Consider the following 25609-nt stretch of genomic DNA (forward strand, 5'->3'; position numbering starts at 1 on the left):
AGGAAGGAGCCCAAGCCCCAAGTCACGGATGTGCAATTGGTTTTGGGCTCTGGCTGCAGCCTCCACCCTGGCCATCCCTCCTCCTCCCCAGGGCTCAGGCATACACTGGGAGCGGCAATGGCCAAACAGCAGAGACCGACTCTGGGCGAGGTTATCCCACTGCCTGCACAGACTGGAATGAAATGGGGCAGCTCAGGGGCGCAGCTGGAGCAGTGACAGGGCAGGAGGAGCAGGAGGCGGCTGCAACAGCTGTACCCACGCTCGCCAAGGATGTGCTGGCCCAATCCTTAAATCTTACCCACACAAGGCGCAGAACGAGTCTGAAAACCTCTGGTACTTAAAATACCTCCATTACTAACACCTCAGTCAGTATATTTTAAAAAACATGTCTTCTGCCCTGGACCCCTGCATTGTCTTTAGGATATCGCTGGCACTGGACTTGCTTTTGTTTTGCTAGAAGAAGAAAAAAATGCTACCAATCCAGAGCAAAAGCACGCGGCTGCAGACTGTCGGAAATACCAGCTCAAAGCCATACAATCTGTTCTCCTTCTCGGTAGGATGCTAACTTTGAAACGGAGCAGGGCTGATGCATGCAGGATGTAATAGTAGCCTAACTGACGGAGTGCTGTGCTAATTGCATTAGTCATTTATACCCTGGATTGATAAAATCTCAATGCTTAGCCTGGCCAGTGAAAATGTGCTCAAAATACATGGTGTATGTCTAAGTGCAACCTGTTGTGGCTCTGAAAAGGGCTGGATGGACTCAAGAAAGCGGGCTGGATGGACTCAAGAAAGCAGCGAGGATGTCCCCGAGGCTAGGTTGAGAGGTGGAAAAAATGGGATTGAGGAAAAACAGCTCAGATGGGGGCCCTTTGGGGGCTGCAACGCCATTGCGTGTGGCACGGCAACAAGCGGGCACCAGGACATCTCTGCTCTGCAGGCAGCATCCCCGGCTGGGAGCGGGCAGTGCTCCTGCACGGCACGTACTGGGAGCGGGGCAGAGCGCGGGGCAGAGTGCGGAGCATCACATCCCACAACAGCTCCACAGAGCTGCTAAACTGCTAACAACCCCCTTGCCTGCTACTGAGGACCAAGGCTTGAGGCATTAGCCTGGCTTGGAAAGACATCATTGCTTCCAACTAGTATGTCTGAGGCTTCAGAGTTGTGAACAGGTAATAGAATTGCAGCAACAAATAATAAAAAGAGGAATGAAATGGAAGGCAGCCACTGGAAAAGAGATCCATCCGTTATCCCGGCCTGAAGGGTAATAGGTAAACAAGGCATTGGGGTACCGGCTGGCGCCGAGCTCACCGGCACAGGAATAATAAACAGCGCAATTATAACTTCTGTGCTCAGAGGTTTCAAAGAGAGGGGAAAAAATATGAAAAAATCAATAGCGTTAATTTAACTAGTTAGGGATGTTACATTTGTGATGCCGTGGGGGAGGCAGGACGTCCGAGCCGGGGCTGGCCTGCGAGCTCCGAGCCGGGCGGCACCAGCGAATCCCCCCCGGCCTCCCGCACCCTGATGCGATGCTGCTGACCCGGCTGAGCACCCATCCTGCGCCCTGGCAGCACCCACGGCTTGGGGGCACTGGGTATGGCGATGGGGTGGGGACATTCCCCAAAGCAGCCCCCCAGCGGGGATGGCGCCGAGCTGTCAGCTCGCCCCGCCGTCGCCGCGCCAGTTTATTAAGGGCTGAGAAGCAGTGAGGGGAAGGAGTGACAGATTTAAAATTAACTTGCCAAACTCCCCATCAATATTATGACAATTTCTCGCATCGGTTCAGCGACCCGGCGCGCCGCCTGACAGCATTAACGTAGCTGTGTGGAGGCAGAGCCGGCTGCCAGGCTGGCAGCGCTCGGGGTGAGCGGGTGCCCGTCCCTCCCCGCGGCCCCCCGGCCTCCTCGGTGCTGTGCTCGGCAGCACTGGCCGGCGCTCAGCACCACCTCCAACCTGCCCTTTCCCTTCCCCAAGGCCGTAAAGCAGCAGCAGCCCTGTTTTACAGGTGGGGATGCAAGGAACAGCATCCTCCAAGGACCGACTTGCAGAGGGAAGGGGGCTTCCAATTTGCAGGATGGTGCTCGGCACGGCAGCCCTGCATCCTCCAGAGCCATCCTCCCTGGCTATAGAGGGGGAAAACACTCAGCGCCTAGCAGGTTCTTTGCAGTGAGGGAGTGCCGACACAAATCCTCTCCTCCCTCCAGCCACCGGACCATTTTGGCTGCCTATCTGCCCCCAACACCCAGAAACTCCCCGGACTTGCTGCACCTCTGCTGGGGGGGGGGAAATGGGGGCTGCGCGTGTGAGCGAGGCGCTCCCTGTGTCCTGGGGCTATGCCAAGCCGGAGCAAAAGCTGGGATGAGAGGCAGAGCCAGAGGCAGGGATGGGAAGGGACCCCGGTTGGGGCAGATGGCTGCTCCCCAGGGAGCATTCTGCTGCGCGTTGCTCTGACATCCTGTTTGCCGTGCAGTAATAATCCAGCAAGTAAAGCTGGCTCCATGGGTAGCAATTTGGGTTTTCTCCATATTAATGGCATAAAAGCAACAGTCTGAAACTGCAAACAGCTCTTAAACAAAAATCTCTATTCCCTCGTGGCAAAGAGATGGCAGAAAACAGATAAGGAATGAACAAACAACCCATTTGGAAAATAATCCCCCAGTGATTTGGGGACGGCATGGAGTTTGGGCTCTGCCCCACCACAAGGCAACGGGGGGAAAATCACTCTAATCTAGTCTTTAGTGAGCTGGATCCACTGCTGAGCCTCCCGGCTAGACTGAGAAGTGTGACTGGAATAGATCAGCTCCAATCCCATCTATTTATTAACACCACACAGCATTTCACCAAAAAGAAGAACCTTTTTTAAAAAAAAGAGAGGGATCCCCAGAAGGCGGCAGCTCTAAATGTGCTTTCGGCTCAACAGTGGAAGGAGCGAGGAGGGGGTTCTGGTGTGTGATGAAAGATCTCTTGTCTGCGCCCCACCAAAATGCCTGCAAGGGACCGCACAGGAGAAGCATCACTGGAGGAGCACATTGATTTAAATCCTTGCAACAGCAGCAGCAGCAATGATGTGGCGCACTCCTCCGAGCAGGAACCTTGACGCTGGCTTGTCCAACAGGTCAATTGAGCACCCCAGCCACCACAGCGATAATTGGCGGTTATTAAGCCACCTCAATACTGAAAGAGCTGTCCACAGAGCTCCTAACTCATGATGGTTCGAGCTGAGCTGCAGGGATGCTGCGGTGCTCACGTCCTGCTGAGCTTGGCTTCAGTCTTGCTGATGGATGGGGAAAGGGTCCTTGGCACCAGCACGAAGGGAGGTGTGAGCAGGGACAGGCTCTATGCAGCAGTGACACCAGTGTTGGTGTATATATGGAGCACCCATAGTGCACACCAGTATGAACTGTTCCGGCAGCTGCCCCTCCCTGTTGCAGGTACCTTTGTCGGAGCAGCCAGTATTTGATTCCTCCACCCTTACCTTGGGTGTTACCATCTCCTCAGTCATAGCCACCAACGTGTTTGGGTGCTGCCTGACCCCCTCGGATAAAGTGATGCGGGCTAAAGGCAAAAACCAAAACCTGAAGCAGCACTGACTAGAACCACAGGCTGGTCTCAGGTCTGGGACCTCCAAGCTGTGCAGCTCTCCCATTTCATTACCAGCCTGGCGTGCCTCATGATCACATCAAACACCATCCTTACTCTGCATCGTAGAAGTACCCACTGCACATCCCCGTCCTCTCGAGCTGGGCAGACACAATAAAGCCATCGGTGCTACACCAACTCCATCCCGGTGCCGTGCCGAGCTGTGGCAGGGAGGACCCCGCAGCCATCAGAAGGGCAGAGACTAATCAGTGCTGCAGACTGTTAGATGGTAAAGAGACCACCCCACCTGCAACGGGATGGAAATACTGCTGTAACTGATAGGTGTTGCCCAGGCCAGGGTGTGTGAGATAGCTTTTCCCAGCACAAAGGCTTCCTCCCAACACCACGCTGACATGCCTGGCGGATTGAGAATATCCTATTTATTAAAGACACTGAAGATGCGGCGACATGGGAAGCAGACACCATTCAAAGGACTGTCACATCTGCATAGCTAAAGGATCCCAGCAGTTATAAATCCCTCTAAAATACTCAGCCCCTTGTTCTGATAGCAGGTTCTTGCTCCTACTTTGCAGAAACAGGCTTTTAATCCCTGGTATTAGGCAGCTTCCTGCTATGTTTCAAATGCACCAAATTAAGGGCTTCTTTAACAGCTGGTGTCTTAATGCTCAGAGAGGTTCTTGAATATCTATGAAATCAGAGGCAAATTACATCTTTTAGTTAATAATTTCTTCTCCATTAACCTCCTTCTCTTCCCTCGTTAGGAGATGATGTAATGGTGCTTCTACGGTGTAACCCTCTGACATACCAGGCAGCCTGGCCGCGGGGAAGGTACGCTGTGTGCGGGGAAGCAAGCCCTCCTCATCACTGCCTGGCGCTTTTGGAGCCAACATTCAAATGGGAAAGGGTGGCCATGCTGACCTTCCAGGCTGCCGAAAGCATTTCTGGAGCAAGACGTGCTGCCTCCCGCCCAGCTCTGAGCTCTGCCGAGCCAGTGCCTCGCATGGTACAGCCTGCAACACGCAGGCACGCTTTCCAGGTTGCTTTTGTTTCAGACCTGCTTTCTCCTGCCCCTTACAGCTGTTAGACCCAGCACTAGTCCCATAGCCGACACCAGGCACTGAAAAACCTGTTTGTGATGGCAAGGTCGTGCAGAGGACCGGGTTCACACTGCGCAGAACCCACTGGGAAAAGCTTCCCTTCGCTGCACGCACCCCCGCCATCACCCACGCGGTGGGCCAGGAGCGCTGCCAGCCATGGGAAGGACAACAGATCATTAACAGCCCTTTTGTTTTTTTAACCTGAAAACCTGTCAACCAGAGCCCTAGGGAGTGCACTTTGGGCTCCGACCCCTGGAAGATGCAATCCTGAGAGCAAAGAGGCCGAGGGCAGCGCTGGCAGGAACCGCTCCTGGTCCAGCCTGGTACTGCCCAAACCCACCATCCCCAGGATGCCCTCAGATGGCATGACTTGGAGAAGCTACATCTCCCAGGATAAACCAGACCTGCAGACAACCTTGCGTGCTTTCTGGCTCGAGTTTAGCTCTGGGGACAGATGTGTTTGCTTCCCGGCAGCAACAAAGCAGCCCTTAGACTCCAGCCCTGGCTGAGGCAGGGGAAGGGTGGCTTTCCAACCCTCCTACTTCACAGTGCAAGCAAAGGCCAGGCTACAGATGAGCTGGAGAGGAAATTAGAGCCTCTGCAAAAGGAGGTTTGGTGCACAGAGACTGACAGAACAAGCCGGGGCTGCACCTTGTCTGGGGGGAGCCCTCCCGGGTCTGGCATTTCCAGGAGATGGGCTTGGGGAGTTTTTGAAGCCCCCAGACCTGCTCAACCTGCCAGCTCATGGAAAATTTCAGCTCTGCAGCCCTCGCTCTGCTTTGACGGACCCACTGACACTGGTAACGTGGGAGGGAGAGAAAGCAAAGAGGAGCCCACTGGGTAAATTGCATTCGTGTACTGTCAATTCTCACTTCCAGCAAAGGCTGCAGCTCTGCTGGCTCCAAGCACTCCGCTGGCTGTGGCTTTCTGAGCACCTTTTTGCTGGTGGAGCTCGTAATTCATCTGCCATCAAGAGTGCAAAAGGCCAGGGTTCCACGTGAATTCATAGCTAGGAAGGCTTTGCACTCAGCTGGGGAAAAAGCACCCAGAAAAACACTGTGGCCAGCAGTGATGAGCACCCACAGCTCCAGCTAAAATTGGAGGCAGCAATGAGGTCTCAGTGCCTTAATAGGAAAGAAACCCTCAGTGCACTGGCAGATGCTGGGCAAGGAAGAGTTGTGTCTGGGTGGGATGTGGGCTGGATTCTCTCCTGACAGTACTCAGCGCTGCTGCTTTGAAACTCATACACCCGCCTTGGTTCACACCCGATCCAAATGCAGCTGCATTCACTGAAACAAAGCAAAATAAATAAATCAACTGATTTTCCAGCCCTGAATTCAGCAGCTATCAGCAAGCTCTCCTCCATGAGCACTGCAAGGTGAAGATCTGGGCTGTTCAAACCCTGCTCTCCCCACCTGCATCTGACCCTTCGCACTCCCGATATACCCGGCATGCAGCTTGCAAGCACCCCCTGCTATCTGCTCCTTGCACTCTGGTGGGGTATTTACCTTCATGCTATATCCACAGCTCCTCCCAGTACTACAGCTGGGAGCACTGAATAAAACCAGCTCGCATAGGTTGAAAACACGCCAAAGGGAACGCTCTTTCATTCTACACGCAATTAAATGGCAGAACTCATTGTTGCAGGGTATCACAGAGACGAAAGACATCAGTGTTCAGAAAGAGATGAGGCAACACTACTGAGAAAAGCCTGTCGAAGGCGATTAAACACTCATCTGATGAGACACACACTGGCCCAGGAGGGTCCCATGCTGCTGCCTGCAGGAAGCATGAGCAAGTGGGAAAAGCATGGATGCTTGTTGTCTTCTTGCTTTTCCCCTAGTGAACGTGTCAGAGATGCTGGCTTTGCACCAACGGACCTTGGTCCCATCTCACCATCCCGATGTTCCCAAAACCAGGAGCAGAACCGGGCCATACCTGAAAGTCATCTGGAACACCTGCCCTTGGTTGACGTGCTGGCTCCTGTTGTTATAGCCGTGCAGCATCTCCCCAAAGAGGGTGTCGTTGAACTTGGCATCCGACTTCAGGCACTTGGGGCCCTCGCAGATGTCAGACAGCATCAGGCAGGACTTCCCATCCGGGGCCAGCTTGTACTCCTCCACGCACCTGTAAAGCACCACAAGCTATGTCAGACGGGCCACCCCACGAGCATGCCACCCCACGAGCCCCGCCACCGGACGAGTCTCTGCCGAGCCCACCCGAGCATCGTGAACACCTGTGGTGGCTGCCTGGTAAGGCGCAGAGGTTGCAGAGACCACATGCTCTGCAGCAGCTCGGTTGAGCGACCAGTGAAGGAGCGCTCGGCTCCCAACACCCATCCTTCCTGCAGCGGCACGACCCTGTCTGCCTGCAGCCACGCTCTCCTGCCTGTGAGCTGCCCCCGCGCTGGAGAGCAGAGCTGAGCCCACCGCGCGTCCTCTGCTCGACCGTCGCCGACGGCCCCTGCCCGCCCGGTGCCCTCTGACGCTGCTACGGTGCAGGCACAGACATTCCCCAGGCAAGAGCAAAGCGAAATCAGGCTCCTGCTCCTGTTTTCCACCCAGCAGTGCCCTCCTGCAAGGAAGCAGCTCCAGCGTGGCTGCTCCTTTGCTCCTTGGGCCTGCTTTCAAGCTTGTTGTGGGCAAGATGCACATGCTCGTCTTCAGCAGACACTAAGGGAAACTGAGGCAGGCAGCAGGGATGTGATTTAATGACAGACATGGGAGATATCAGTGGCATCTTTTGCACGTGCTCATCCTGCCTCCTGTCCTTCTCTTCTCCTTCCTCCAGCATTCTCCCCAGCATTGCAGCTCCCAACTGACAAAGAAACTTCTGTTCCCTGCCTGACCCTTCCTCCCTGTAGCCACAGCGCTCTGCTAAATCTGGGCTTGCTCCCCTCTCCCATTCCTCTACCGCGTTTTACTGCTGCAAGCGAAACTCCCACCCGTCTGTCGCACTTTTCCTTGCCTGTTCCTGAAGTGCAGCTCTGCCTTGAAAAGGGATTATGAAAAAAAAAGGGAAACAGTCTCTGTCTTGGGGATGGAAGATTGAAATGCAGATCCCCTGCGTGGGTGCGGATGGAGACCACATAATGTCCCAAGATTTTCTAGACCCTCCCCAGAAAGGTTGCTGGTGCCTATATGTATTTCCAACCTCTTTTGCAGGCACAGCAGAGGCAACATGCTCTCTCTTAGTGACTCAACCGCTCTGTGCTGCTAAACAGTAATAAAAAAAGGAGGCAGGGGGACCAACAAACCAGCAAAAAGGGATTAAAAAAGAGAGAAGCTTGTGCGGGCAGAGCTCCCTGGGCTGCTCTTCCCCAGGGAGCAGCCAGCAGCCAGGGCTGCATGAAGTCTCTGCTGCACCTCCAGCATCGGGACTCGGTGGATGCTCCTCGGAGTTACTGCTAGGAATTTGGTCCCCCTCTCACTTGTGGGCATTTTCTTCGCAAAAGGGCTCCTTTTCCCCTCCTTCGCTGTAATCTTTCCTACAGAGATGTAAAGTAGACTCCTTGTGTGTCCGAGAGCGTGAACCAGCCAAGGGATGCAATCCGCAGAGCCCCAGCGCCGGGGCAGGCGATGGGGCGATGGCTGGCTGGCTGCAGCTGTGCAGCATAAAGCCAGATAATCACTGAGCTCCTTTTAGAACATACTGCAGCCGGGGAGATTTTCCTGAGAGAAAATGCTAAATTGTGTAGGATTATAGGATCCTGGCCAAAATCAGGGATGAAACTCTATTTTAAGAGAGGCACAGGGGAGGGGAAAAAAAATTTAAAAAGTAGTATTTTTTAAACAAATCCTTCACCTTCCCCCTCCAACACGCAATGTACAATTTTTGGGTCCCTTCACGGTGAGTCACAGATCAAACTGTACCGTCACACAGTGGGGAAGAGGAGGAAGGTGCATCTGCTCACATTGCTCCCTGCACTCCCGTACGCTTCTGCCTGCAGGCAAACCAGGTGCCTCTATTCCCTGCTGGAAGTCAGTTCCATAAACAGCCTTTTTCTTGGGTACCCAGCTCCCTCACTGGGCATGCCAGCTTGGGGATGGGTGGCACAGGAGGGTTGGCAGGGATGGAGAAGGGCACGGGCTCTCTATCTGCTAGCGGGAGATGCAGGAGCATTGGAGGGGACTCACCCACAGAACATGAAGATGGTGCTGGATGAGGGGTCGTGGGGCAGAGGGAGGGTCTGCTGGAGACAGAGCTGCTCACAGCCGCCATTGAAGCCATCGGAGCAGTCGATCCCTTTGGAGTAGTCGTAGCAACCAGTGCCATCCTTCATGGGTCGGAGGTCCTCGGGGCACTGCAGCAAGAGATGGGATGTGGTAAGGTCACCCATGGGTCCTCCTCTACCCTGGAGCCACAGCCCGGCGGGTGCTCTCCCAGGGCACAGCCCACCCAAGAGCCAGTGCTGCTGAACTCCGTCTACATCCAAAAGAGATGAATTTGTCCTGAGTGATGGATGGGGCAGCCCCAAGGGCCTTGCATCACCTCGCACAGCCTCTGGGGAAGGGACAAGGACCACAGGGCAAGGGCCCCGTCTGCTGCGAAAGCCTCGCTCCCCATTCTCTCTCCAGAGGAGGGTGAAATCCTTGAGGCAGCAAAATCGCACAGCGATGAAGCCTCAAGCCAGCGTGGGGTGAAGCGTGACAACCCGCACTGTAACATGCTGGAGAAACCCTCTGCATTTGTTACCTCTTCCTCTGAGATGCAGAGATGTCCGGTGTGACCCAGAAAACACATCAACAGCTGGGACCAACCCAGAAAACCATCTCAGCGCTTGGGAGAGACCCAGAAAATCATCTCAACCCAAAAAACATCTCAATCCCAAAAAACCATCTCAACCCATGCCAGGCAGGCCAGCGAATGTGGCCTTGGCATCATCTCTGAAAGCATCTCACTGCCTCCCATGGGAGGAGACAGCTGCAGGCAGGACCGGCCCGTGGTGGAGGCAGAACTTGGGGAGGACAGGATCACAGCCCAGGCCCATCAGAACAGTTTTCTGCAACCGAGGGAACAATGCTGATTCACACAAGATGGGGATCTGGCTCTGGGTTTTAATTCCAGTTCTCCAGCTGGCTTTCCCTGTCCCAAAAGATAAAAGCCAGCAGGCGGCAAATGCCATCAATAAATTGTCACCCAGATTAAAGCACTCTTCTATTCCACTTGCGTTATTCATCCCTTTTCGCCAAACATGCATGCATACAAACAACAACAAAAAGGCCAGTCCTTGAAAAAATAAATAAATCTTGCCTAGGAGCAGCTCGCAATTAAAAATGCATTATGGAATTTCTTGAAGATGAGTTAGACTGGAGCTTGTACAGGTAGTGATGAAGGCAGGTTATAAATGGCCTCTGTCAAGCAGAAGAAAGGTTATAAAACCACTATACTTTGTGCTTAAAAAAGAAAATCAATTTTCCGTGTGTGGAAAATGCTGTACATATTAATAAAAGTTCAGGAGACCCTGAGCCCCGCGCTCGCTGACACCGGCAGGGTCCCAACAGGAGATGGGCTGCTAAGCCTCGCTCACTATTGGCTACTCAAGAAGCAAACTGTCCACAGGGGACATCAGAAAGATGCTTTAGGGAGTCCTGGCCCACTCCATCTGAGCGACGAGAAGTTTCTCTCCACCTCCTAGAAACCCCGTGTCATTTCCCTACGGCAGCAACGTCAAAGCTGCTTCTGCCCCACCTGCAGCAATCGCGACGTCTCAGGCATCCCCGTGCCTGATGTCCCTCAGACGTCTCGCTCGCTCCCGTGCCCTCAGCTCTGAAGCTCGGGTGGACCTTGCAAACCTCAGCACCTTCCTTGCAGGCACTGGATAAGGTGGGAAGGGGAGGGCGAAGGAAGGCTGAGAGGCATGAGGCTTTTCTAGCCAAAGGACGTTAGCACCAAAGGGCTGTGGAATAGGATGCTGCCCATCTCTGCAGAGCAGGCAGGGCACAGGCAGAGCCCCAGAGAGGCAGCTTGGGAAACAGTAGCCCTGCCTAGGCATGAAGCAGCAGAAGACATGGGAGCAGGAAGCTTTCTAGCTGCATATACACAATAAATATGAAGGAGGAGAGGACACTTAGAACAATCTGTGCTTTTCGCCACTGAGCTGCCTGGGAAACAGGATCAGGATAAGTGTGTTTGTGAATCTGCAGATATAACACTTATCTCCTGCGGTCTCCTCCACGTCTGCCGGCCCCACTGTAAGAATAAGAGCTGTGCAAATTGGCAGAAATGCATCTCCCTGGAGGACAGGGAGGGCTGACTGCAAACAGCATCTTCCGCTCCACAGCACCGCGTCTGCCTCTCTGCTGCTCTCCCCACGCCGACAGGGATGGGAAAGTCTGGGACTCTGCCCAATCCCCTCTGGAGCTCCTGAGGGACCTTCCAGGGTGCTGAAGGCAACTGGATGGGATCTTAAGTCAGCAGAAGCTACAGGATCACAGCCAGGGGATCAGTCATGGCTTTTCTGAGCTGTCACTTGGGACTCTCGACCTGGCATTGATCCGTGTGCTGAGCTCAGCATCTTTCCCAGCCCACAGAGGAAGATGATGGCTCTTTCCCTGGGACTAGGTGAGTAGGTCACCAAAGCTGTCCCTCCCTTAGCCCCACTTTGCTCAAGGCCACCCTTGGGATATTCCTCCAGTTTTGGCTATGAAATGCGTTTCCTTTCTGTTTGTAATTATGCATCCTAATACACATTAATTATAGTAGACAAATAGCTCAGCCCAAAATTTGCAAAAGAAAGCACCCCCTCCCCTCCGCATCCGTCCCTGGCTCGGCGCGGAGCCGGCTCTCCAGCCAGCTGTAGCATTGCAGCAAGAACCTCTCCAGGGACAGAAAGCTTCGATAGCCAACGCACAAACACAGGACGTGTCCCTGCTTAGTGGGGCTGGGGGGCACAAAGATGGCAGGGACAGCGAGCCATGGGAACCGGCGAGCTCTGCAATTCGTGCCAGCCAGCAAAACCAACAGGCAGACAGCTGGAGAGGCAACGCCAGCCCCCTGCACGGAGGGTTTTGCAGGGATGAATAGGTGGATGGAGCAACTATTGGGCACAATAAAACTTTATTACAGATCTCCCTGCCCCTGGAGCAAAGGATTTGCAATCAGGATGTCCCACCAATAGATCAGAGCAGGGGGAAAACTAAAGCCCATTTGGGTGCAACCATGTTCTTGCCCACACCAGTCAGAAATGACCCACGAAAAAGCTGGCTTGTGCTAATCCTGACTCCCTGGGCTGTGCTGAAGGGTCGGTCTGGGCTCTCGGGTGGGCTTACAAAACCAGGACTCACTCTGCATTTGCTGGGCTTTTATAAAGGACCAGATCTGTTATTGCTGACATTGATTTGTCTGGCTTGGGCAGCAGAAAACCAATAATTACGGTGAGTTTTAATCAATCCACCATCAATTCAGCTGCAGTTCAATTTGCGATCTGCCTTGGCAGTGACACAGGATGGGGGGCTGTGTCGGAAAATGATTAGAAAATCAATAAGCAACTCAGTCAATAACTCTGAGCGACCACGGGCAACACGCCCCTCCCCAATGGGAGGAAAGCTGGCGAGACGTGGTGGCCCCAGCCAACCACCTCTGCACATCTCTCAGCCAGATACAGGATGGATCCATTTATCCAGGGAGGCGAAGGGATCCTGCGAACTGTTAGCCAGCAATTAAAAAGAAAAAGCTGCTTGTGGTTCGCTATGTTGGACCCGCAGTGCTTGAGAACTCGCTTCAAACTCCCAGACCATCCTTCATCCGTGGATCTGACAAGCACAAATATCTCAGAGCTCAGGAAAAGGGTCTGGTACTTAATCCACGCTACGGAGAGGAAAAAGGAGGTAGGAGGAGACTCCAGCTCGTGGTCTGCTCTGAAAAACCAGGGAGAAGCTGTTACCATACAAATGTAATTCCACTGCCTTGCAAATCCACTCTGTCTACGCAGGACTGAATTGGTTTCTCTGCGGCGATGGCCAGCCGTGAAAATTGGTCTTGGGATTGGAAAAGAAAACTTAGTTTCTTGTCTTCTTGTGCGTTAGCACTGATAATACAGATCCTGCAAGCTAAACATGACCCACAGCTACAACGCCCCAACCCTGCTGCTGCCGATCGGTTTACGAAGGAGGAACTGCCGGCAGCTCAGCGGGGTTTGGCTGATAGCACAGCCGGGCACCGGCTCGTCCCCTCCCAGCCACGCTGGGCAGAGCACCCAGGTCTTTATTTTTGTGATTGCAGTCAGCAAATGGACTCCAAGCACGCCCGGGGAATGGATATGTTGAATCAGAAAGTGCTATTTTTATCTGATTTTTGGAGAAACAGGCTTTTCTCCCCCTTTAAATGACATCTCCAAGGTGACACGGAGTAGCAGAGCTGGCAGGACATGCTGCCACATGCCCGCTGCCCCCCCCCGGAGGCCACCAGAGCCAGCCTTGCCGATGCACGGGGCCGCGGTTTGGAATGAAACGGGATGGCCGTGCCCACCGCCGTCACCCCGGCACAGCGTGTGACATCGCACGGCCTCCTGCCACCAGAACTCGGCACAGCTCCTCTGCCCACCGCCACCGTCCTCAGCACAGCCAGAGCAAACGCAACAGGAGGAGGATCATCTTCAAGTGGAAAGAAAGCAAGCATCCGCTGAAACCCGTACAAGATTGCGTCTTAGGAAAATAAGTATCTGGACAAGTCCCTGCTTGCGTTAGTGAACAAAGGCCCTTTTTTTTTTTTTTTTTTATTTTTCCTTTCTCGTTTACAAAGCTCATTAGCAGCGAGACAGGTGACGGGGTCACTGGAAATAAAATCAGAGTCTCATTACTGACAGATTCCCCAGACGAGAGGACACCAGCTCTCCATCTGAGCTGCCTGCCAGAGCTTCTCAGCTCAGCTCCTCTCTTCCGTTATTAAGTTTAAAAAAAAGAATATTTAATAAAGTGTTTCTGTAGAGAGTAAACTGCCCTTTTTATTATTACTATTATGCTTTCTTTTCTCAACAATAGAAGACTTTTTGCCCGAGACTTCTCCTGCACCGGGGTGTCAGAGGTGATGCTCTGGCCTGAGGCGAGCCTGGCTCTTCAAAATGGTACAGGGGAAGCTGCCACCAATGCCCTGCTCCCGGTGCCGCTCCGGGTACCGCACACCCGTGTCTGGATGCATCCGGAGGCGAGACCCAGGACCTCGGACCCGTGCCCGGCGCAGCTTCCCCAGACTGCATCCCCAGCACCGCTGGCCTGAGGCCGCAAAAAAGGCTGGTGGTGGCTCAGTGCTGCAGAGGCACCGAGTGCAATGTCCAAAGGCCCTAACGACCCCCCTTTGTTTAGAGGCATCCTCACTCCTCACCCAGGAACCTCTTCAGCGTGATACAAAAACATTAATCTGAACCACTGCTGAGGTACAAACAAGTGCCAGCATTTTAATAAGCTCCAAACTATGCACTGGCATGTATTTTATTTGCTTGTTGGAGCTCAGAAATGATACAAATGCAGTAAACCCCTCTGTGTCCATATATATATATATGTATTCGGGCAACTTCAGCTTATTCTGCCTTTGCTTTCTTGGCCCAGAAGGCCCCCGGCGAGCAACGCTCTTCAGCAGCAGCAGGACCAGAGTCTGGCTGTACAGAGCCCAGTCTCTACAGGTAAGATCTATCCCTCCTGTCCTAATATTTTGGTAAAACAGACCAAAAAGCTGGTCGCTAAAGTGCCTGTTGGCTCCAGACAGTCCCTCTCTGGGCCACCCCTGCCTTGCCTCCTCGGGGCAGCGATGTCCTCGCCACCACCCGCCTGCACAGACCCCCCCCGACACCCCGCTGCGGAGGAGCATCCTTCCCAGAGGGAAACATTACAACTGTTTTCTGAAGCAACAGTCATTATCTTCCCACTCTTTTTTTCCCCTCCCTCCTTTCCCCTGCTTCCTTTTCCCTTTCAAGATCATCAATCATTATTTTAGCCTCAGAAAACCAAACCCATCTGTCTTCCAGGCTCCTGAGCACACGCTGCGATAGCTCACGCTCCTCGGCTTGCCCCCCCCGTGACAGCGAGCTGGGGGCTCCACGAAGGAGACCAAAGCTCTGGGCGATGAGGCAGCATCTCCTCGCCTCCGGTCACCGCACAGCGCTTGCGTGGACCCTTTCAGGCAAGTCACTATGTGTATGTTTGCATCTCAATTCAAAGTGGGATGGACTTATTTATTTCAAGCAGCTGGTGGGATGCTATGTACACAGATATAAGTGTTCAGAGCTCCTAGAGCCAGGAAATCAAGCTAGTAGAAACCTTCCAGCTGCTTCCCTTCCAAGAGGCACCAACAACCTGTTTTGGGGTGTGCTGGCATCTCCTGCCCGTCAGGGCATTTCCCTTCCCAGCCACAGCAGATGCTGGCACCTCCAAAAACCTTTGAGAGACCAGAAATTCAACTCGTGCCCCACCTGCCATCCAGGGTACAGCCCAGCCACAATGCCACACACCAAATCCTATGACCCAAACCAAACCCAAAGACCCAACCCCGCTGTGACCAGAACACAGGAACCATCCCAGTCTGCTGGGAAGCAGAGGGGCAAAGGCTGGTGCCAGCCAAACCCTCCGAGGAATGCCGCTGAAAAAGCCAATGCTAGAGAAAATGGGGCTTTTATCACCCAAACTGCTTCCTCCCAGCACAGGCAGAGACCTCCAGCTCACCTCGGTGCCTCCTGAGCTATTCCACTTGCTTTTAAACTTGGCCACCACTCCCCGACACGGTGCAAACCCCTTTGAAAGCAAAGGCAGGCGGGCGGTGGGTTTGCCACCTGCCCCTCCACTCCCTGCTGCGGCCGGCTACCAACCCCAGTGGCTTTTGCCATCCTTTGCTTCTCTCTCTTCCTCAAATCCCAGTTTCATTACAGGTAGTTACCTGGCTTATCAAGATAAATCCAAAACTGCAGGCTCCTTGGGAGGGGGGCTTGCTGTTGAACTCAGGGGGCTTCTGCTTCCAACCATAACGTACATAAGGAGTCATCTTCTGCTTCAAGGAGCCAGCTAAACTTTAAAGGGATTAGAAGAGAATGGTTTCCTCCCCATCTCCCTCCCTGGCGTATGCATCTCTAACATAATTAGCTAGGTGCCTCGTAAGGCAGGGACGGATGAGTTTTTATTTTTCAATGAACAATTGTCTGTCAGAAATATGCAGATTTGATGAAGCTTAAGTGCTTTGTGGGATTCCATCAGTTACATCTCAAAATTCATTGGGAAATTAGGAGAGCATTTAATTTTGACAAGGGTGAAATGTTTTGGTTTCCACTGCCTAATTTTGTTTTTATTTCAGGCTGTACACTGGAATAACACAATATGTAAGATAAAAGTCCAGATGATAATGTTGGAATTAAACATTTCCCCCTCCTCCATAGAATGGAGATGTTTTGAGGCAAAGTATTTCGGAATTTTCACATATGTTGGGGATTTCTGCATGGCATTTTGATTTGGGCTGAAACTCCCAAACACCCAGTTTCCCCCCAGGAATATCAGTTCTCAGCATCATCCACTTCATTTTGAAGTACCTCCCCACTCCCCTTGGTCCCCAAACCACTCCGTGTGACTTGTGCTGGAAGGAGGCGATGGGAGAGGTAGCCACTGCCCTGCTCCTTCATTTCTAATCCCAGTTCTCCCTGAAATGGTTATACTCGAATTAAGCTGTTTCTCTGCTCCGCTTTGCAGCGGCTAAGGAACAGCCCATCAGTTTGATGTGAAAGAAAGCAAAAGAGAAGGATTAGCTCCAGACAGGCCGCGCTAAGGCTTATACGCCTGTGTGGACCATGCCAAATTTCTGTTCCTTCTCCATCTAAAAAGGCTGGGACTGACACCACACCGGTGTCACCGAGGGCCATAACTTCATTAAGAGACTCTCTGGTAGATGCTGTCCCTTCTGCATACTGCTGAGCCAGACAAACTCCCTCCTGCCTGACGGGCTGACCTCGTGATCGTGGAAAGGAACAGTTCACATCGTCCTTGCAGATTTTCTCGCTCAAATTAGAAATAAATCTGTGCTAGAGGAACCTCAGCCTGTGGGCAGGGAGATGGTGATGATCAGCAGGATTCCATGTCTGTGCAGAACAGCAGTGCCCGCTGCCTGGGCTCGGTGGGCTCTCCCACCTCTTGCCGACACCATTCCCAAGGTGGGATGGATCCTGGAGCACAGCCACACTGTGAGCCCTTCCACATCCACCTGCAACATCTCTGGCCTCCGTAGACACCAGTCACTCTCTTCTGACTTAGAAGACTGACTCGCCAACATCTGCAGGCATCACAGATGTTGCAGAACCATCAGACCACCCCACGTGCACCCACCTGCTGCCGCACCGCTGCGGTGAAGCTGCTTACGCAGCAGAGAAACAAGGGGCCTAATTCTACCGCTACCTCGGCGTGGGACCCTGAGCTGCCTTCCTCACCACCAGCTGGGCAGCTCATTCCCTCCTGCTTCTCCAGGAGGTCCTCACACTGACGAGGTCCCATCCTGAGAGGGGCCCAGCACTCAGACACACACCTTCACTCCACACCTGTACCTGCCACTGCCTCCTCCCATGGTGATGCCAAGGACGCCCAACGTGCACCAGAGAGGAACCGACCACCTCCTCGCCCAGCTCACATGCTAAGACCAAAGCTCACCTTCCTTGGCAAAAAAATCCTCACCCCTCTTATTCCCCTGGGGCTGCAATCCTGCCTTGCTGGGGCTTGCAAATGGGCACAGCCATGGGGCAGCAGATGCAAGAAACCCTCCCTTCTCCCTGGTCGGATGAGAGGATTGGCATCAATGAGCAAAGCCAAGCTGAGAGACAGGTGGGGAAACCTGAATTTAAGCCACATTACAGGTGTTTCCTTCACTCCCTCAGGGCTAATTCACAGGTTTTCATCTCAAATTATAAATCACCAACACGTGAGGGTTAAGCCCTTTCCCTCCTTCAACATCCTCCCTCCAGGCTGAGCAGCTACCACCGTGCTGGTAGAAGGAATCAGCAATATACATTCCTTTACTGGTAATAATCTGACTTATTCCTCCAGCACAGTTTCTCCTGGTTTGCTATGATCCCTGCAAGATGGTACAAAATGCACACTGGACTCAATGTACAGAGCAGAGCGATTTAGTGAAGCTTGCTGGGATGTCTTTTCTCAGGAAATGCCCTCGGCTTCCCTGCATCTGACGGCAATTCGAGGGTGCAACAAGGAAAAGCAGAATGGAAATAGGTTTTCTAGAGCTTGGGGATTGTTTTGTTATGTTGCAAGGCAGGGCTCAAAGGCAAGGCTCCAGTTAGCAATGCCAAGATTTTAGCAAGGTTGCAGCTTATACTTCCTAAAACTGCCTAAATAAAAAAGGCCTCCGATAAGAAAAGAACTGCAAAAAACCTTTATGCACTAATGCCATCTACTGGGTAGAGGTAAAAATAACAGAAAAGCCATGAGATGGAGGAGAAAAAAGGGCCCCGTGGGAAGTGCGGGATGGAAGCTGGGGACCCGTCACCCCTCTGGGTGGGGACCCCACTGCAGAGCCTTTGGGGTCTTCCAAGTGAGACCTCGAATGCAGGATTTTTACTTGCAAAGCGACATCCTCTTTTGTCCTTCATAAGCCCAAGGAGACTGTCCTAAGAGACACTCCACCATGAGCTGCAAGCAAACTGCCCTCAACGTTTTAACCAAGTCCTTTTAAGGCCAAACAATTAGGTAATGGCAGAGCCCATGCTGCTAAAAAGCTCAAAGATAAATGCAACCCCAGTCCTTGCAGAATTACTGGAAGCTGTATTAACGGCATGAAGGAACTGGTAACAGATGATGATTATATATAAAAGGAATAAGAAATCTTTGAGATTTGTGCGGTTCCCTGGTTGAGCTGCTAGGCTCTGACTCTGCTGTGTATTAATTGCTTACAAGGCTGCATGTATATTTTATGCTCAGTACCTGCCTGGAACATTTGTTGGATTTAGCCTTGATTGATGAACCACTGATTATATACTTCTGTGGTCCTCAGCAAATTAATAAACTGTTGACTGGTAAAGATTAACAACATGTCATGATTTGCGAAACGGTGTCCAGAGTAAAGCTGAAGCAAAAACCTAGTGCTAAAATTAGTACACGAATGCTCCCTGAACTCTATAAAAAGGGGATAGCTTAATTAAATTACATCCCGATATTGCCCATAGCATTTACCAAATTGGCAAATTGAGTTCACGGCAGTTCAGCTTTAAAACTAACTGACATCCCTGCAAATTTGCAGCAAATGACCCCATCCCTGCTCGCACTGGAAGTCCAGCTCACACCTGGCAGACTCCGGGAGCAGGGGCGGGATAAGGAGGGGATGTATTGCCCAGCACAGGGACCGGTGCAGAAGGTGCCGCAAAGTCGCATGCCAGGGCTGCGGCGAGCTCCGAAACTCAATACCCATTGCCTGTGACCCCACTCAGTGCCATGGGCACGACCCAGGGCTGGGGGCAGCGCTGCCTGCCTACCCATTAGGCTTTTTCCCAGACAACAGTCAGAAACGTGGGCCAGTGTCCTCCAGACCTCTGTTCGCACCCCTGCCATTGCTGGGGACCTACAAGCAGGTGATGAATGTAAAATGTTGCGTGAGGTTGGGAGAGCCGGGAGGGATGGAGCGCTGTGCCCCCGGTGTCAGTCCGATGGGAAGCAGGGAGATATGTGGACCAGCTGGAGGGATGCAGCAGCCGTCTCCAAACTCCCCCCGGGGAGCTCAGCTCTGCTGTCCTCAGGCTGCAGCTGGGACTGAGGAGCTGGGGGGGCTTCACCCCACGACTGGGGGCTGTGGAGAGGGGCAGAGCAGACTCTTGCTCCTGCAGTGGGGAGAAAAAGGGGTGAAGAGCAGAGGGAGAAAAGACAGGCATCTCTACAACTGTCTCCTGTCCCCATTGGATGCATGGCCCCAGGAGCCTGGCGTGTTGTGGGGGGACGGGGGGGTCCCATGGTCCCCACGCGTCACCCCTCACCCACGGCTCTCAGGGAGGGGATGCACTCCTGGAGAACAGCTCTGGCTGCTTCTCCTTTCTCCCCCCCACTGCCTGCTGTACACGGTTCGTTCTCTTTGCAGAAAGCCTCAGTTAGGCATTACAGAAGTGGGGGGGTGGTGGTATTTTCCCTGAGTGACACAGTTTTCAATTTCTGCCTCTCCGTGCACCAGCGTGGTGAGCGCTAGGCCTGTAATTTATTGACAATTTCTATCTTAATATATCCTGACTTTTAAAAAGAGGCATCTCTTCCCAGCGGCATGGGGCGATCAGACTCCCGATTGCTTCTGACAGTGGCTGGGAGGCACGTTGGCGTTCAGAGCAAAATAACACCCAAAAAAGGGGGGAAACCCCCCCAAAAGACTAGAAAGGCAGCTGCTCCCTGGAAAAGGGAACAAAAGAAAACAACAATGGGAAAAGAAAGGAGGAAAGGGAGAGGAGCGGCAAGGGGGAGATGGCACCAGGCGCCGCCAGTGACACATCAGGCTGTCGTGCTAAATGGCCTTAACAAGCAACTGGAGAAGGGGATAATGAAAATGCCACCCCTGGGATGGCACCACTCCAGCCTGACCTTTCCCGGCTGCCGTGTATAAACATCTTCAATAAATAAAGAGACACTTAACTCCCGCCTCTGCTGAGATGGGAGGGATGGGGCAATGGGGGATCTGCCTGCGGTGAGAGGGAGGGGAAGGGGCAGAGGGGTTTTGGGGGGCTTAGGAGCAGCGAGTGTGTGTTTGCAGGGCAGGTGGAGCGGGTGACAAGCTCTGGACCCCCTCAGGGGTCACCACCCGCTGCCTGGCAGGCAGGGGCTCCTACAACAGACAGACGACAAGGGATGCTCCAGGTTTCCCCCAGTTTCCCAAGGCTCTGCCCCCCACATCTCCACACGTCATACCGGACCCGCACAAGCTCTGCGTGCAGGGAATTGGCAAGTTTGCTGTCGGGGGAGATGGGTTAGAGCTGGGAGAGGTGCTGAGCTCTGCTGCTCCCACCTGGAAGAACAGCAAAACCCTCTGTGCATCGATAGCTGGGAACGATTCAGAGCCTCTGCCCCAAACTAGTGGCCTAGGGTCTAAGGAGTCTTCTGGAGGGGGAACTACAAAACCTGGGACTCAGTAGATTGTCTGGCAAGATGTGAACACGTTCAGAAACAAATTGAAACTCTGCAGGCATCAGAGGGGCCCGGAGGGGGAGAAGGTGGGGAGATGCTTCATCTTTCTCCCACGCTGGGAAGGAAGCACAAGGCAGGAGAAAAAGCAAGACTGCTTTCCGCCCGTGCTTTCTTGACAAGCAGGAAAATGACCATCAGCCTCAAGCATTTTTCTTTTGGTCATCTGAGCCCCTGGGCTCCTTCCCTGAGGTCCTTAAGGCGTATGTGATTTGCCGTGAAGGCCCCAGGGGTGGGGGGAGTCCACCACCAGCACACACATCCATCCCCTTGGCCACAGCCCCGGAGAGGGACCAGGCAATGTCCCCCTCCGGCTTGTCCCCAAAACAGACGCCAGCCCCAGGGGCCAGCAGCCGCGGTACCTACCACGCAGCCCGTTGAGTCCACCTTGCGATCTGAAACACACTTGAAGTTGCGGGTACAGCCGCCGTTGTTGCGGGAGCAGTCTCGGACTGGCCCGAAGGAGGAGAGCAAGTCATTGATGGTTTCAAAGTAGGTGGACAGCATCGCTTCTTCCCTTGGAGAGAAAAAGCACCGTTAGGGCTGGCAGGGAGCTGGCAGCACATGGCACAGGCAGGGCAATCCACAAAGCAAGCTGCTCTGGCAAAATCATGGCATTTTGATTAGCAAAAGTGAGTAAAAGGAGGCTTCCCAAGAAAATTAAGGCTTTGTGATTACACTGTATAAAATAAATTTGCTGTGTAACTCTGAGATCCTTGATGAAAATGAAGCAGTTATGGGGTTTCAAAGATACTATCTACCATTTTCACGCAAACTAGCAACTAAGAGATACTTTATTAGTAGCCTGGAGTTGTGTGTGAATCCAACCCTATGCTAGACAACAGCAAATCCACAATAGTGAAACTCCTCCTGGACATTTCACAGCTGGGTCAAACCTCCCTGAGCACCCACACCTCGTCCATCACCTGGGGACACTTGCTAATGTTGGAAAGTCATACAAAACTTGGCTTCACACTTGCTGGGATGTGGATGCAGAGGCTCATCCCTGCGCTTGTCTCCGTGGGTGGGGGACCTGGAGCAGGGGATGCCGTGAGGGGTGCAGGCACAGCTCCCTGCTGCACTGCTCCAGCCCGTGATGGCTCTGCAAAGTGCCAGGCACAGCCGCGCTGTGACACCCCTCTCTTGAGCAAGCAAGAAGCGTAAATGCCTACAAATTCAATGGCCACATAAAGCCTTGGGAAGCTCCCAGCCCTGCCTCTCTGAGCTGCGCACACAGCAGATTTTGTCTGTGACAAAGTATTCAGGCACAATTCTGCTGGGTTCCTGCAAAGAGAACACAGATGCTTGTTCAGAGCTTTAAGCATCTCCAAGGTATTTTTCATCTTCAAAGCACATTTTATATATTAACCAATACCTGCAACTCATCTTGGGCAACAGATCCCGTCACCCTCTTCCCGACAGGAGAGCAACGAAGCCATTTACCCAGGGTCACAGAAGTAGTCACTGATGGCGACAGACTTGACTTCCACAGGCTATTTATTAGATCTTTATACAACGGGGACTGCAAATAAACACTGACCCCTCTGCCTTAAAATACCCCCCGAGGCAATGCCCGGAGGCACAGAGGCATTTATTCCCCTTTAGCATCTCCCCTGCTCTCCCATCAGCACCTAAAAAGCCACAGAATGACTCAATGCCCGGTGCTAGTGTCCCCCTTTTTTTTGGGGGGGGGGGGGGGGATTAACTTGAAAACCATGTGCTTGGCAATGAAACAGGACTAGAGGAATATATTCAGCAGCCCTTGAAGACCACAGCACTGCTGTCTCGAACTAGCACTGTGTTATCTATCAGCAGAGGGCCCCTGTGCACACACACGCCGTCACACTCACGCACACAGCCCTGCCAACACCAAACGCTCGCAAAAATCATGAGTCAGGCATTAAAAAAAAATAATAATGAGATTGGCATAAAAATGATGAGATTTTAAAAATAAATCAATCACTGGGTGGTGGGGTTTTTTTTCCTCCCTTAAATTTGCCTTCTGCCTTCTGAGCCTTCAGGGCATAACTGAACCTTTCCCTGAGAACTCAAGGGCTAGAAACTACCCAGAGACCAAACCCAAAGAAATAAAGCCCTATGCAGTATTGAAGTCACGATTTTGTAGTTTCCAGATTTCCAGGCAATCACAGGATTCCAAAAGCTGGAACTTTCAACGAGGAAAACACCATAAAACCAGCAAGAACTGGTAAATTGGCTTGTCCCCATTCAGACAGAGGTGGAGGATAGATTCTTCGCTACCATGGGTCAGGGCAGATGAGTTACCCCAGTGCCACGGTAGCTCCATGCCCACCGTGGTGCCTCCAGCTGCATCACCACCCCACACAGCAAATCCATGTCTGCACTGCCCGCTTTCACCCCAGTTAATGCATCCCAATTAACTTCTCCCTCTTGGCGATCATGCTTCCGATATTCCCCCTTTCTTGGCCCATCTCCTAGATTTTCCAGCATATTTGGAGCTGAATCTCCCTCTGTCCTTTCTTGGTCATGTTTCAAATATCTTTAGAGGCCCTTTTCTATTAGCACTCTGTTCCCACCAGAATTTGCGGCTCCTCCGAAGTGAGGGAATGAGAAAGGCAGAATATATTAGATCAGGGCACGTATTTCTGCTGGAGAGATGGGGGAGAGAAAGGGCATATTATTTACTAACCAAAACCACTGTTTATTAATGCAGGGAGAATTATTTTTAAAAAAAACCCAACAAACCATGACAACTCCTCCACCGCCCACCCGGAAAGCTCAGCCCCGTCTGGTCCTCCGGAGGGGCTTCTCATCGTAGGTAGACTGCAAGGAGAACCATACCCCCATCCTCCCTCCTGGCTTTTCCATTTGGCCACCAAACAACCAGACCCTCCTGCAGCTCCCACGTCCCTGGAGGGAGAAGATGAAGAGCTACAGCTGCCTTCATTGGTGTAAAGGAGACCCTGGGGCTGGATCCTTGGCCGGGGTAGCTCCGGAGAGCCGGAGTGCTGCCGGGAGAAGCCAGCTCATCCCGCACAGCACCGTGCTCCTGGGCTGGGGCTGGCGGGGGCAGCTCGTCATGCTTTTAATTAAAACCTGGAAGCACAAACCGATCTTCTCCCCTCTGGGGGGTGGAGGACAGGAACGGGAACCTCGCTCTCCGAAATTGTGCCTGGCATAATGGATGGCCCCTGACAAAGCACGGGCAGGGGCTGCCGAGCTGGAATGAGCCATTAAACGTATTAAAATATTAACCTCGCTTGAAGGTGGGGCAGCGGAGCCGGAGGGAAGTGTTCAAATGTCACCTGCGAGAGGAGCTGGGTGACAGCACTGCCTGCAGACGGAGGGAGGCTGCTCGGCCAGATCGCTTCTGCGTCGGCCGTCGTTAGATTAGAGGAGCATCACTTCAACGCGGCGCCCTGACAAGGGGGATGTCAGCAGATGAGAGGGCTGACGCGATGCTCGGAGCGAGCTGGGAGCAAACTTTGCTTTCGTCTGAATGCGGAGGGGCTTAGTGCAGGCAAGCGCTGCCGAGCCTTTGGCACTGTCAGCCTCAGCGGCTCCTTTTCATTTTGGGGGGTGAAGAGCAATAATTAACCCAGCTCCCATAGCGACAATGGGATGGGCAACATGTGGCACAGAGCAGACGACTTTCCACCCGCGCAGCTCTGGGGATGACCCCTGCCCGTCCCTCCCTGCCTGCTGTATTGGACTGCAGCCCCCAGCCCCCAAATCCCAGAGCCGGCCCTGGAGAGCAGGCATGCCGACAAGGCAGGGGACGCTCAAGGAGTGATGGCAGCATCTGGCCACCATTGCATGGTGCCTACCGGGGGCAGCCGTCCCTCCCCACCACTCGGGCATGCCAGATTAGACCAGCCCTGATGGATGAATCACTGTCCCCGCAGTAACGAGCTGCCTACAAAAGAACAGCTCTTTTCTCTTGTTCTCCATCTATCCATATTGAATTTCACTGAGTAACCCCCAGATCCGTTCTGACAAGGCAGGATGGAGATGACGGGCTCTGCAGTTTGTGCCGTGCCCGGAGCACACGGGAGAGCTGGGGGAAGCTGCCGGTGGTCCTGGCCAGACCCAGGCACTGAGGCCGCAGGGACTAGGCAGGGCTCAGCACCTGGTAAACTGGGAGGACGGGGCAATACCCCACCGCCCTGAAGCGGATGCCAGATTCCATCAAAAAGGGCATTTTGGAGCGAGCGACCTAATTTCTGGTGCCAGATTCTCTCTGCAAGCACATGCACATCTATGAACACACACACTTGCTCTTTCTTTAATTCTCCAGCCCTCCCAAAGACACACACAGACGCCCAAATGATACACTAATAAATGAAATGCACTCCCCTCCTTACCAGGACCCACTGATTACATACCCAGCATCAGTAAACCCCACTTTTCTAACAACTTCTGTTGCCACAAATGGTCAGCATGGTGCACAGACTTTGCACAGCTCCTGCGGTGCAGACCGCAGCACCCATCCTCACCCAGCCCCACGCCACCTCCCATCACCCACACTCGCCTCAATTCCCTCGAAAATACTTTTCTCCATCCTCCCCCTTTGTTGCACGCCCTCATTAATGAAGCAGATTCAGTGACAAATATCGCTGGGGGTTATTTATTCATGAAATACCAACACCATGCAATTCTCAAAGCCTCCAAAGCGCTCATCTCAGAATAAGCTCCTGAGCTTCGCAGTGGCTCTTCTCTCCAGCTCACCCTGGAAGGGGATTAGCGGGTGTTATCCAACTCAGCTGCCCCTTTTTATTGCCTGCTAATGGTTAAAGACTTCGG

The 25609-nt window shown here is 53.0% G+C and overlaps 1 protein-coding gene across 2 annotated transcripts in view; it reads right to left on the bottom strand.

Annotated features, from left to right (window-relative positions):
• The window catches only part of ASTN2 (astrotactin 2), a 360503-nt gene that overhangs the window by 144668 nt on the left and 190226 nt on the right, over positions 1-25609 (bottom strand). For both annotated transcript variants that reach the window (XM_069771376.1, XM_069771377.1), the window contains exons 11-13: positions 21194-21344; positions 8837-9003; positions 6639-6827 (exon numbers count right to left, since the gene is read on the bottom strand). In XM_069771376.1, the coding sequence (XP_069627477.1) occupies positions 6639-6827; positions 8837-9003; positions 21194-21344 (507 nt within the window). The remainder of the gene's footprint in view (positions 1-6638; positions 6828-8836; positions 9004-21193; positions 21345-25609) is intronic.

The sequence above is a fragment of the Haliaeetus albicilla genome, chromosome 26 (genome assembly GCF_947461875.1).
Source record: "Haliaeetus albicilla chromosome 26, bHalAlb1.1, whole genome shotgun sequence".
Taxonomy (NCBI): Eukaryota; Metazoa; Chordata; class Aves; order Accipitriformes; family Accipitridae; genus Haliaeetus; species Haliaeetus albicilla.